The 11,630-nt window shown below is 33.1% G+C and overlaps 2 protein-coding genes and 1 long non-coding RNA gene across 3 annotated transcripts in view; 1 reads left to right on the top strand and 2 right to left on the bottom strand.

Moving 5' to 3' along the window:
* Nucleotide 1: 1 nt before the first annotated feature.
* LOC148229591 (broad-complex core protein isoforms 1/2/3/4/5-like) lies at nucleotides 2–4,258 on the bottom strand. The gene is made up of 3 exons (XM_088196887.1): nucleotides 4,231–4,258; nucleotides 307–477; nucleotides 2–235 (listed from the first exon to the last, which is right to left on the bottom strand). The coding sequence occupies exons 2-3, from the start codon at nucleotides 472–474 to the stop codon at nucleotides 2–4; spliced, it is 402 nt and encodes a 133-aa protein (XP_088053013.1). The 5' UTR covers nucleotides 475–477; nucleotides 4,231–4,258.
* An 80-nt stretch (nucleotides 4,259–4,338) lies between these two features.
* Nucleotides 4,339–8,233, bottom strand: LOC148229590 (uncharacterized). Its single transcript, XR_015811486.1, has 2 exons — nucleotides 7,746–8,233; nucleotides 4,339–7,567 (listed from the first exon to the last, which is right to left on the bottom strand). It is a non-coding gene; the product is annotated as an uncharacterized LOC148229590 (long non-coding RNA).
* Kul (Kuzbanian-like) overlaps nucleotides 4,342–11,630 on the top strand; it is a 93,384-nt gene continuing 86,095 nt past the window's right edge. Inside the window, exon 1 of the mRNA XM_088198592.1 lies at nucleotides 4,342–4,524. Within this exon, the coding sequence (XP_088054718.1) occupies nucleotides 4,440–4,524 (85 nt within the window). The 5' untranslated portion in view covers nucleotides 4,342–4,439. The remainder of the gene's footprint in view (nucleotides 4,525–11,630) is intronic.

The following is an 11,630-nucleotide window of genomic DNA, read 5'->3' as shown; positions in this document are numbered from 1 at the left end:
ACTATATTTCAGTATTAATACAAGTTAACAAGTAATAACCAAGGTTACCGTCGTTTTCTATTTTAAACTCGGAGAGCCCCTTGATTTTGAAGAGCTTCGCAGCGGCTACTACCTCTCTAGCGTCGATGTTGGTGAATGAAGTTTTACCGAAATATATGAACTCGACTAGTGACGATATGACGACGAACTTCGTATCGAACATGATGACGCATTCTCCGACGTTTTTTAGATTTTCCTGGATGAAAGGGTCAGTGATACATTGTGCAATTCCTATACAACGTGCAATTATTAGTTTGCGATTCTTACCTTGAAGTATGGACTCTTCGCAATCAGCACCAGTTTGTGCACCCTGATGGATCGGTCTTTGTTGGTTAGCGTGATGTCCACGGAATTTTGATCTTTTAAAAGTTGTCCAAAGTCATCCAAGAACTTTTCGCCGTAATTTTCTAACTCCACCCTGTACGAGACCTCCATTTTCTCCGTTCAAGTTTCTTAGAAACGTTTTCAAAAATGGCCGCTCTGAGTAACGTCAGAAAATGCTGCCAGTCGTTAAAAAAATCGGTGATTTTCGAAAAAGTCCATGTGAGGCGTACACGGCACAAAAGGCGAACTCGACAAATGACCATTTCGAAAAAATCGAGATTATTTTTTTATGTATGGGCGAAGACGACGTGTATCTATATCTCTCGTAGCTACGGCGTAGGTATGAGAAAGATAAATATTATAATGTCGAGTTCGCCCTTTTGTACTCGTAACCAGAACGCCAAAATTCAGCGAATGACTTTATAAATTCGTGAATTTATTATAAAATATGGACAATCTCAGCAAGATAAAAATATGGCTATAATCTCTATGAGGTGGGGATTAAATTGTGCGAGAAAAAATAATTTGGTCAGATGTCGAGTTCAGAAGCTTCATATGTATATATTATATATATCTATTATCAAAAAAATGCACATTAAAATAATTCAATTTAATTTGTTATTACAATAATATAAATCCTTTCAGAAAGTTTTGTTGGACCAACAACATGGGTTTCATCACATGTTACTAACCTTTTGTCTTTCACCAAAATGCTGACAAAATCTCTCGATGCGGGAATTCAAGTTAACGTCGTATACACAGATTTTAAGAAGGTCTTGGACAAGGTTTGTCATGGTTGCTCGGATGATTTAACTCTGTTATTCTCGAGTTATTTGAGCGATCGTAGACAGTTTGTAACTTATGGCGACCGATTGTCGAAAGAATATTTCACCCCTTCGGAGATTCCTCAAGGGTCCAATCTGCTCTTTATGCTATTTAATAATGACATAAATACGGTAGTTACAAATTCAAGTTTTCTTGTGTACACAGATGATTTAAAATTGTATAAATGCATTTGATCTGTTGCGGACTCCTCTCTACAGAGTGATTTAGACTCTATGGAGATGGACTTTCGTTAACCGTCTGCCCTTTAGTGTCGGAAAGTGCCATACTTGTCATTTTCTCGATCCCGTTCACCACCAGTTTATTAATATGATCTCGGTGGGAACATTTTGACTAGAGAAACTTTCACTAAAGATCTCGGAATCACTTTTGAGAGAAAGTGGAGGTTTTCGCTACACAATACACGACGTCTGTAAAAAATCTTCTAAGATCCTCGGCTTTGTTATGAGGAACGCCTTGCACTTTGATGATCTATCAGTTATTCGCGTCCTCTATGATACCTTAGTTCGTAGCATTCTTCGGGATCTATAATTTACAATCTCCGAATAACCAAATATTTATTTTTAGTGGAAAAGATTCAAAACAGGTTTTTAAGAGACCTTTATAATAGAACATTTGGTTTTTATCCGTTCTTATATCGCAGCGCCTTTCTTTTAGGAACGTTGGGATACGATTCGCTGAGTTCTCGCAGAAGTTGTATGTCGCTAAGCATTTTTTCAATCTACTGAAGGGTGCTGTTGACAAACCAGCTATTCTCGCGGAATTCCAGTTTTGGTTTTTAGAACGTCTTCAAGAATCACGATCGCGTCCTCTCTTGATAGCCGCATTTGCTGACTCGCACCAGATGCGCACCAAACAGTCACTTTCTGTGCATGTAATGGTCTCTCGTGATCACATGAAGATTTTCCTCGCCCCATATGGGGCAATTTTGCTTATTAACAAACTAGAAACGTAAAAATGTGTCTCATCAAAGAAGAAGATTTTCTTTGAAAAATCAGCATTACCTTTATGTTACTTTAACACCCAATCTCCTTAAATTTTTCTCTATCCATGGTCTCTAGGCTTCAGTTCTTGTGTTATCTGAATTTTATACTGCTATAGGTTGAATTGTAAAATGCGCCAAAGGAAGCTATAATAAAAGCCCAACGAATTGACAATTCTGGCCACACTTTCGGTATCAGGACAAATACCCCCTGGACAGATATCCTCCGGATAATAACCCCCGTCAAAACCTCCTGGACATTAACCCCCCGGACAATAACCCCCCCGTCAAAACCCCTCTAGACATTAACCCCCCGTACAAATATAAAGCCCCCGCCACGTACAAAGATTAGTATTTTATATAAGTTGTTACTATTTATAACAAATGGTCATTATTTAAATAATATAGTGTTTAATATGAATGGGCAGTATCAATACTAATTTATTTGACTCAGCAAAATACAGAATGTTTAAAATATCAATAAAACTAACATATTTACGAAAGAGAGAGAGAGAATAATTAATTATATATATATATTGTAATTTACGCTAGAAAGAAAGATTGTGGTTTTTAAAAAAAATAAAAAATATTATTTGGCCTTCTTTAGGCTAGATACATATGTATAATCCTTTGAACGCGGAAATCGACTAAAGTCGCCCAATTGATTTTTTATCTCTTTTCGCAAAAATCAGTAAAAAAATTGCTTAAGTAATATCTGTAATCTTTATACGTGGCGAGGGCTAATTGTCTGGGGGATTATTTGCATGGGGTGTTAATTATCAGGGGGTTATTTGTACGGGAGGGGGGTTTTTGTCCAGGGGACACTTTGAAAATATTTTATATATTACGGGAGTTGAAGTAAGTGGCATATATACGGATTTTGACAAGATTTGTCATGGGTTATTATTAAAAAAAATGTTGGACCTCAGTTACTTGGCTACTCTTGAGTTATTTGAGTGATCGTAGACAGTTTGTAATATATGGCGGTCGTTTGTCGAAAGAGTATTTTAGCACTTTGTCGGAAAGCAGCATATTGTGCCATTTTATCGATTCCGTTCGTCATCAGTTTATTCCTATAATCTCGGTGGAAACATTTTGGCTAGAGAAACTTCCACACGACGTCTGTGATAAATCTTTCAAGATGCTCGACTTTATTATGAGGAACGCATTTTACTATGAAGATCTGTCAGTTATTCGCGTCCTCTATGACACTTTTGTTCGTAGTTTAGCGACGGGATTGGTGACGGGTGGCAATTAGACACAAAGTGAGCAGCTGCAGTAATTTTTATTGAATATTAATGGTTGTTTACATGGTTACAAAGCGAATGCGAGGCGACGCGTCCGAATGCCCGGAAGATTGCCAGTAGAGAGAAAAACCGTCACGCTAGTGCTACCCAAGTGCCGCCAAGTCTTGGACATAACAAATCTAGGCTCTGACTTTCTCTTGTGTTGATGTTGGCTAAAAATTACAACAAGGCTTCAAATAGGCACTGTAAATTATTTGCTCTCTTGCTTGTTGATTAACATATTTTGAATTCTTTCTCCATTAATCCGTAATGTGTTGGTTTTTTTACACTAATCTTAAAATTTCTTTCTCTAATTATTGTGCCAATGATAAATTTTCAATTTCTTTATTGGATTCTAGACTGTAGCGCTATAGTGATGATATTGCTTTAATATATTCACATTTTAATTATTTTAATGTTAAATATAAGTTATTATTAATATAAATAATAAAAACAATAAGTTGATAGAAACTTATCAAATTCATTTTAAAGTATTAAAATAATCGTCAAAAAATCATTCCCTGTAGTACAGAGAAAGCAAAAATGTCAACCCTAGGCTTATAATATGAAATGTTAAGTTTTTATGTGACAATATATTCGATTTTTAAATAAAATTTTGAATCTTAAATTAAAAAAAAAATACGTTGTTAGGACTTTTATAAATGCAATATGCCAATTTTCAGCTTAAGATTTAAATAAAATAAGTATAAAAGGTTTCTTTAATTTAAATTAAAAAAAATATAAGAGCTCATTTACGAAACGTCACTTTTGGATGATCACAAAAGTGGGCGTTAAGGCCTTCGAGTGATATGCTTCGTTTTCTTTGCGCTAGAGGCGCTAGTGCGCGTGTTGTTCCTGTCAAATGTCAGTGGGGCGCGGGTGAGCGCGGGGATCGGTTGTTGTCGCGGGTTGCCGCGGCTGATGCGGGGGCCGCTGGGTGCGAACGCACTGGGGCTGCGGGGGGCATGCGGGGGCCGGGGGCGCTGCTGCTGCTGGCGGCCGCCGCCTGCCTCGGGGCCGCCGCCTCGCCGCATCGCTCGCATCTCCCAGGTAACTTTACTTTGTTCGCCGCAGCCTTTGAGGAACTATCTACAAAACGCGCTTCGCCGTAGAAGCCCATTCAATATTGACGATTGTTTTTGTTGTGTTTTTAGCGTCGGTTACTCTGACGAAAACAACTAACAACTTTGTTTTCATATCTGTATTTTCTTATTCTGTAGTGTAATATATACATGCGTTTCTTCTAACGAGTTTCTTGTATGATTACAATAAGACTAAATGATATAAGTGCTAATGTCATTTGCTGACGTTTAAGGCAAAAAATCGTACATTACGGAACTTGATAAAAAATACGTGGTTTAGATTTTACATTAAAGTTTTTTTACACCTAACATTATTTATTTTGGAGATAATGCCGTGAAAAGTAATTATACATATATTTATTGCGCAATGTAAATAGAAACGTATTGTACGTAATAATAATGAATAAATATTACAAATTAAACTACTTGATCGCGTTAATAATAATAAAATATTGTGAAACAAAACATCTTTTAAACTTTAGTTTTTGCACTGCCGGACTCTCACAAATCTAAGGCACACTGTGTCTTAGATTTGAAAATTAGCAATTATATACGTAGCTTAAATTTTTTTATTTAACGCCACTAAATTTTGACAATAAATTAGGACACAATTATAACGTTTTTCCTGGACACAGGAAACACTGGAAACTTATTCATGTATTAAATTGCATAATATTATTTCATTTTGGTCAAACTTATTGCATTTTCAAAATACAATTGTCAAACGAGCTATGTTTAAACTTCTATATTTAAGCTTTTACGTAATGAATGTTACTAATATGGTTATATTAAATTAATTAAGTTGTTTTAGAATTGTAAATTATTTCAAATTTATATCATTATCTGCTAGCGTTTATTGAGCTACAACTTTAGGATCATTATTGTTTACAATATTTACCACTCTACAAACTCTATTCGCTGACACAGAAATTTTACGCTCTTATTTAAATCTCCATCAAGTGGTTGATAGACTGCAAAATAAAATCCAATTAATTAAAATATGGTTAAACCTCTGGATTTTGTATAGTACTTAGGTCCCACATTATAAAATTAATCCTTATGCATTTAAAAGAATCTTTGTTAATAAATTATTAACGAACAGTTTGATTTTCGCGAAAATCACTCGACAAGTCATTAAATTAATAGTTTAACGGAGCACAAATGCCTAAATTTTAATATTAAAAACAGTGCGGGTCTTTCAATATAGAAAAAGATATAGAAAAAGCTTTCGACACAGTATGGCATGATGGTTTGATTCATAAACTATACAAAAACAAATCCTTTGACTATCTGCTACGCTAAATACACTCATACCTGAAAAGTAGAAGCTATGTTGTTTCACTAAATAATGAACACTCGATCCCGCGTAAAATTCCAGCCCAGGGAAGTTTGTTCGTGTCGTTCCTTTTTATCTTGTATACGAACGATATCCCAAAAATAAAACATACGCTTTTATGATACAGCTATTTTAACTAGTGCTTCCGGTCTTAAAACAATCGCGAATAAATCACAAAAATCTTTTCAAATTTTAAATAAATACTTTGAGGGTGGAAAATTAAAATCAACCAAATTAGAACACAAGCAATTATTTTCACAAAACGTAGATAAACTCTGCCACCACCTCTCCTAAATGAAAACAAGCGTTAAATATCTGGACTTGCATCTGGACTCCAAGCTTAAATTTAATAAACTTATTTTGGAACTTCGCTCTGAAGGGCTTGCCTCCATTGCGGCTCTTAGACCAATATTTAATAGAAAAAGCGCGCTAACTATAATTTTTTTATCTATAAACAATTAATTAGACCCATTTTAACATATGCCTGTCCAGTATAGAGTCATTTTCAAAACACTGTCATTTTCATACCAGAAAATATTATAAAAATATCTCGCGAATCTACACTAATCCACTGATTTCGTGTATCGGTGAATACGATAAAAACAACCATAAATTTAAATACAAGCACAAAATGCCAAAGCACATATTGCTTTAGAGTTTAGAAGCTAAAGACAACATATCAGTTCTTTAATGAAATGTATTCAAATTATCATTTCATTAATTGTTGTTTTTTATTTCAATAAAATATTTCCTTAATTCTCCATGGTTTGTCCGCAAATCTATGTTACAACGTGATTTAAAAATATACATATATCATTACCAAATACTTTGATAAATTAGATATAAAGCACGAGATAATTAAAGCTCTTACAAATATGTTAATATCAAACTTTTACCATTATCAAAACAAAATTAGTTGTAGGTAAGATGGGTAGAATACATTGTTTTACACAAAATTAATGTTTCATATTTACTTGTTATCAAGACGGAAAACATATAATATTTGGAAATTTACTTAGAGAATAATATTATAGAAATTCTACCTATTGCAGTGGTCTCACCAGACGACCCGAAAACCACATTGAGTCAAAATGTTTATATAATTTACATAGAACAGTGGTTCTTAAACATTTTACTGTTACACTTCCCTCGGGAAAGATCTTACGATCCACGTCTCCCGTGATTCCGGCCTAAACTTTAGAGTGAGTTGCATTTTGAAGCATTGGAGTGAAAAACTTTATTTTCTTTGAGGTACCTATATGGCTATCTCAGTTATAAATTCTACAACAGGAGTTATGACTCGTCCGCGTTAGAGCCAGCCCAATCTTGTGTGATAAGACAAAACTGTATGATACAGCAGCATATCTTGAATAGTCTGTGATTCAAAGCACAAGATGGAATTTACAACTTGAATACCGGTAGATAGGAGCGGTTCGTAGCTAGGGATTGCAATAATATCGGTATTTTCAATACCGGTATTGACGTTATTATTATTTTAATTAATTGGTAATAAAAATAGACAAAAAAATAATCCGAGTACCGCTTCCATGTTTATTGATTAACAAAACCAAAGCATTCATATACCCCGGCAACTATTGTTTCGATGTATTAAATATTTGAATTATATTATTATTCCTTTCAATGTTTACTACGATCCAGTACAATAATTATGTTTCTTTAGCATCGCGCTCAAAACCAATAGTTAGTCCTCACTGCGTTTCCCGCGTTGTTCAAACACAAACCTAGAGTAAATAAATTTATTTATTTATTTTAATTAAATATGAACCGTTATACCGTTATTATGTTCGTTAAGGTTAGGTTTGGGTTTGAACAGCAAATGGACGTTTCGCAACTGTCAAATTTTTGTCCATTTTTTTTTGTTTAATTGTGCATTGTTTTTTTATTACATTATAATTAAATTACTACACCTAATTGTCATGTATATTTAAACGTGCTATATATCCGTTTATTCAAAGTCAAACTTAATGCTTTATTGCTAAGTTTATGCTGTAGTATATTGTTTAATTTTAACACATGTATTCGAATTCTGCGAAAAAATCCAAGGATTCAAGAGTCGTACGATTTTCTTAGATATTAAATAAAGATGTAACTATTGTTGTTTTCATATTTTTTTTTGAAATACAATAAAAGGTTAAATTTCGACTTCTTCAAATTCAGGTACTTCTGAAAATACTTTATATAATACGCTGATCCTCAATTGTTGTCTAAGAGTACTAATACAAATCAATAAGATGAATGTGTACAAAAACTTTTTTGTTCTATTTATTTATTCACCTTCGTTAATTTATTACATTGTCGAAAATACAAAATTATCGCCAAGCCATATCTAGGACAAAATATTGTCTTTGATCGACTGCTTCTAAATGCCTATTAAATTTTTATCAGGGGCTATAGCACCACTCGCTAATTTATTCCAATAAAATTTAAGATATTTCAGATTTATTAAAAAATATACAACTTATAAAAAAATACCAAAACATATTATTTTTTTTCAGCATCGTTTTTCACGAACCAAATCATAATTTGGTTGAATATTTTGAACTAATGTTTTCTTAAAAATTGACGATATATACTGATCTGTTAATCTTGATCTTTTGGGAGTTTTGTTGTTTTCGTTGTAGAAAATAATTGTTCGCATTTATGTGTTTCCGAATATAGCCAGTATACGCTTTGCTATTTTTTTCCAATAAAATATATTCCTATATTACTCATTATTTTTTGTCAGTGATAATTATCCGAAAGAACCTTCTGAGAAATGGGTGTGTAATTGAAAATCTGTGTACAAAATGCGACATATTTCTTTCTAAAAATAGATTTATGATTGTGCTATTTATGTGATTGAAATATGATTTATTTATATAATTTTGCACATTTAATATATTTTTTAGAATATCTTAATAATATTTGTTTTCGAAAGATATATCTCTCGTATATTTATTTATTTCTATTCAAGTAACGTTAATTAAATTAAACTTATTAGTGTTAATGTTAATATTATATAATACAACTACGTAAATACTGCAAAATATTCTAATCTCCGACAATGATCATCATTTTATTCTCCGCTTCTGCTTAAAACAATATGATCATCGTCGTTTTCGCAGTTCTAAGCCATAAGATATCGTTTTAAACAAAAAAATGTACTGATATCATTTGTAATACTTGAATTTTGGCCCAATATCGGTATTACTGGTATTACAATCCCTAGGTATTCTGATTTAATCGATGATTTTTATTTCTCAAGAAATAAAAATCAAATAATTTCTTTCCTTATTTTACATATTTCTTCATTTGAAGAATAACTAAAGAAGTCATTCTATTTTTTAGTGGTGAAAGATTCTGGATTTTGAAATTTTTTAATTAATGACATAGACGCCCGGATTTTTCGATTATATAATTTTTCTTTAATTGCCCGTTGACATTTCGAGCTTAGCTCAGAATTGATATTTTCCAATTGTTTCAACAACAATTTTAAGGCCCCTTCGGCTGTCAATATCAGCTGTTGCTACTTTACAAAAACGATAAAAAAACATTTTTAAATTATTGAAAAATAAAAATAGCCGTAAATCGTTTTGCATTCTACCGATTCCTATGCGTAATTTATTTTTATGGGAGCGGATTTTTAGATCACCAAAGCAAAAATAAAACCGCCGGCCGGTTAGAGTAATAGAATTCAAACATCTGGCACGAACATCTTCGAAATGGTTGCTTAACAGAGTGTCTACTTTTATAACTTAAGCAAAAATTAGGCGATTTCGAGTGTTAAAAAATTGTAAACAATTTTTTGCCATTCCCGGACCTATTAAAACCTTCCGATAAGTATGCATATTAGGCATGAACCTGTCTTTATTTATGCAGCGTTAAAAATAGAGCAATGGTTATAAACCTTTTTAAAATATTCGTACAAATTAAAAATGCTTTATAAAATTTCTCGAGAAATGAAAATTTTCGATTCGACAATTTTCTCAAGAAGAAACACTAGCAATCAATGAGCGATGGAACACGTTCGGTCACTTTGGTTTTTTAAGAGCTATATAGGAATCCCCCTTAGTCGATATAGTCCAGTCAAGTTTCAACAGAAATCAGTGCCGTCTTGTGACTAATGTAAATTAGTAATCACTCCCTTCATCTGCTGTTTGAGTGACAATAGAAACGATATCAATATAATTCAAGCATTAAAAATCCGGATTATTTGAATCATAATCAAAAAATCCTCGAAGTTTTCCCGATCGACATTTTCAAAGCGTTTTAGTTTTGAGAATTTAATGATGTATCACTTTGGTCTATAAGTTGAATTAAACTTGTAACAATAGGCTTTGAAAACTCTGCATCAATAAGGCCATATGTTTTCATTCGTGTAAGCAGAAGCAATACTGCATTATGTGGCAACCTTTTTACTTAAAAAAAAAACATTTTGAACCAATTTTCGAAGATCTTTACCCATCCATGCACCTTTTTGGTTATTACCAGAAAGATTTTTTATTTCAGTCTCCTTACCTTATCATACCGTTTGTTTCATATATCACAACATACGCTTATTCTCATTGAAAAATAAAAAATATTTGAAGCACGGATTATTTGCAAACCTGATAATCGAGAGTACACTGTTTTCACTTTACTAATATTAACTGTATCAATAATATAAACTACACTAGACTGTGAACTAGGATGATCAAATGTACTTGAGAATACTCAACACTGAAGATTTGATACAATAATTTAAAACTATTTGTGTATTTTTTTATTGTAAACGAATTCACATAGATATTTATATGTTTATCAATAAAATGCTCTGTTGTTTTGTAAAAGGTTGTGGCCCTTAACTTTTTTGATCGTCGAAGAAATTCTCTCTCAAATAAAATTAATTTAAAAGCGACAGAATCGAGTTTTAATTCGATTCGTTTTTTCTCCCTTCTTCTTTGTGGTATTAGAAGCGAGAGCAAATTTATATGAAAAATTAAGACGAATTCCTCCTTTTACACGTATATTAGCCCAGACCGTCGGACGAGCGAGGAATTAAAATTCCATCCTTTCGATTTGCGCCATCTGGTCCCGTCTTAATTTCGTATTACCTGCGAACGTTTCGAAATTCGCTCTACGTTGCCACTCTTACCTAATATTACACTACGCTATGTATATTTATATTATTTTTTTCATACTTAATTTGCATACAATTTTCTTCCCCGCACAGATGTCGGCCGAGGGAGTATCGTTGGCTTTTAGGGTTATTTTTTCCGTCGTTATACTGCGTAGGTATGCGTATGCTTTTTATTCCGGTCCAAAGGAAAATCGCCAAAGGGCACCGCAACGTAACGAGTCAGCCTTTTTTATTGCGCACAATTGGAAAGAGTTATCGGAAAGATACTTTTGCGCTGAGTGAAAACGTTGCGAAACTTTTTCGCGAGTCTCGGCGTTAAATCGTGTTCGAAAGTATCTTGATAGTCTGAGACGAATTTCCACCATATCTTAGCTTAAGCAGAATTGTGTGACATTTTTCATTTCGGATAGCTGATTACTTACTCCTGCCATTCCTAACTAAGTCAACCGAACTTACTATTTATTTTTAAATTACGGTTCAAGTATATTGCTCATAAAAAAACGACAGTATACAAAATCAATACAATTTTTTTTTTTATATAAGAATGTATTGCTTGTGACAAAACTATTTTGTTCTATGGATGACTCCGCCTACTGATAACGTCATTCTAGTAAATTTA

The sequence above is a fragment of the Plectrocnemia conspersa genome, unplaced genomic scaffold (genome assembly GCF_051122295.1).
Source record: "Plectrocnemia conspersa isolate PC_06_02 unplaced genomic scaffold, ASM5112229v1 ptg000011l, whole genome shotgun sequence".
NCBI classification, from domain to species: domain Eukaryota; kingdom Metazoa; phylum Arthropoda; class Insecta; order Trichoptera; family Polycentropodidae; genus Plectrocnemia; species Plectrocnemia conspersa.
This window is presented reverse-complemented; position numbering and strand designations above follow the sequence as displayed.

Coding starts and splice junctions, on each gene's coding strand:
- LOC148229591 (XM_088196887.1), bottom strand. CDS start 474: ATGGAGGTCTCGTACAGGGTGGAGTTAGAAAATTACGGCGAAAAGTTC. Junction 236..306: donor CGAAGAGTCCATACTTCAAG/GTAAGAATCGCA, acceptor CCTTTCATCCAG/GAAAATCTAAAAAACGTCGG.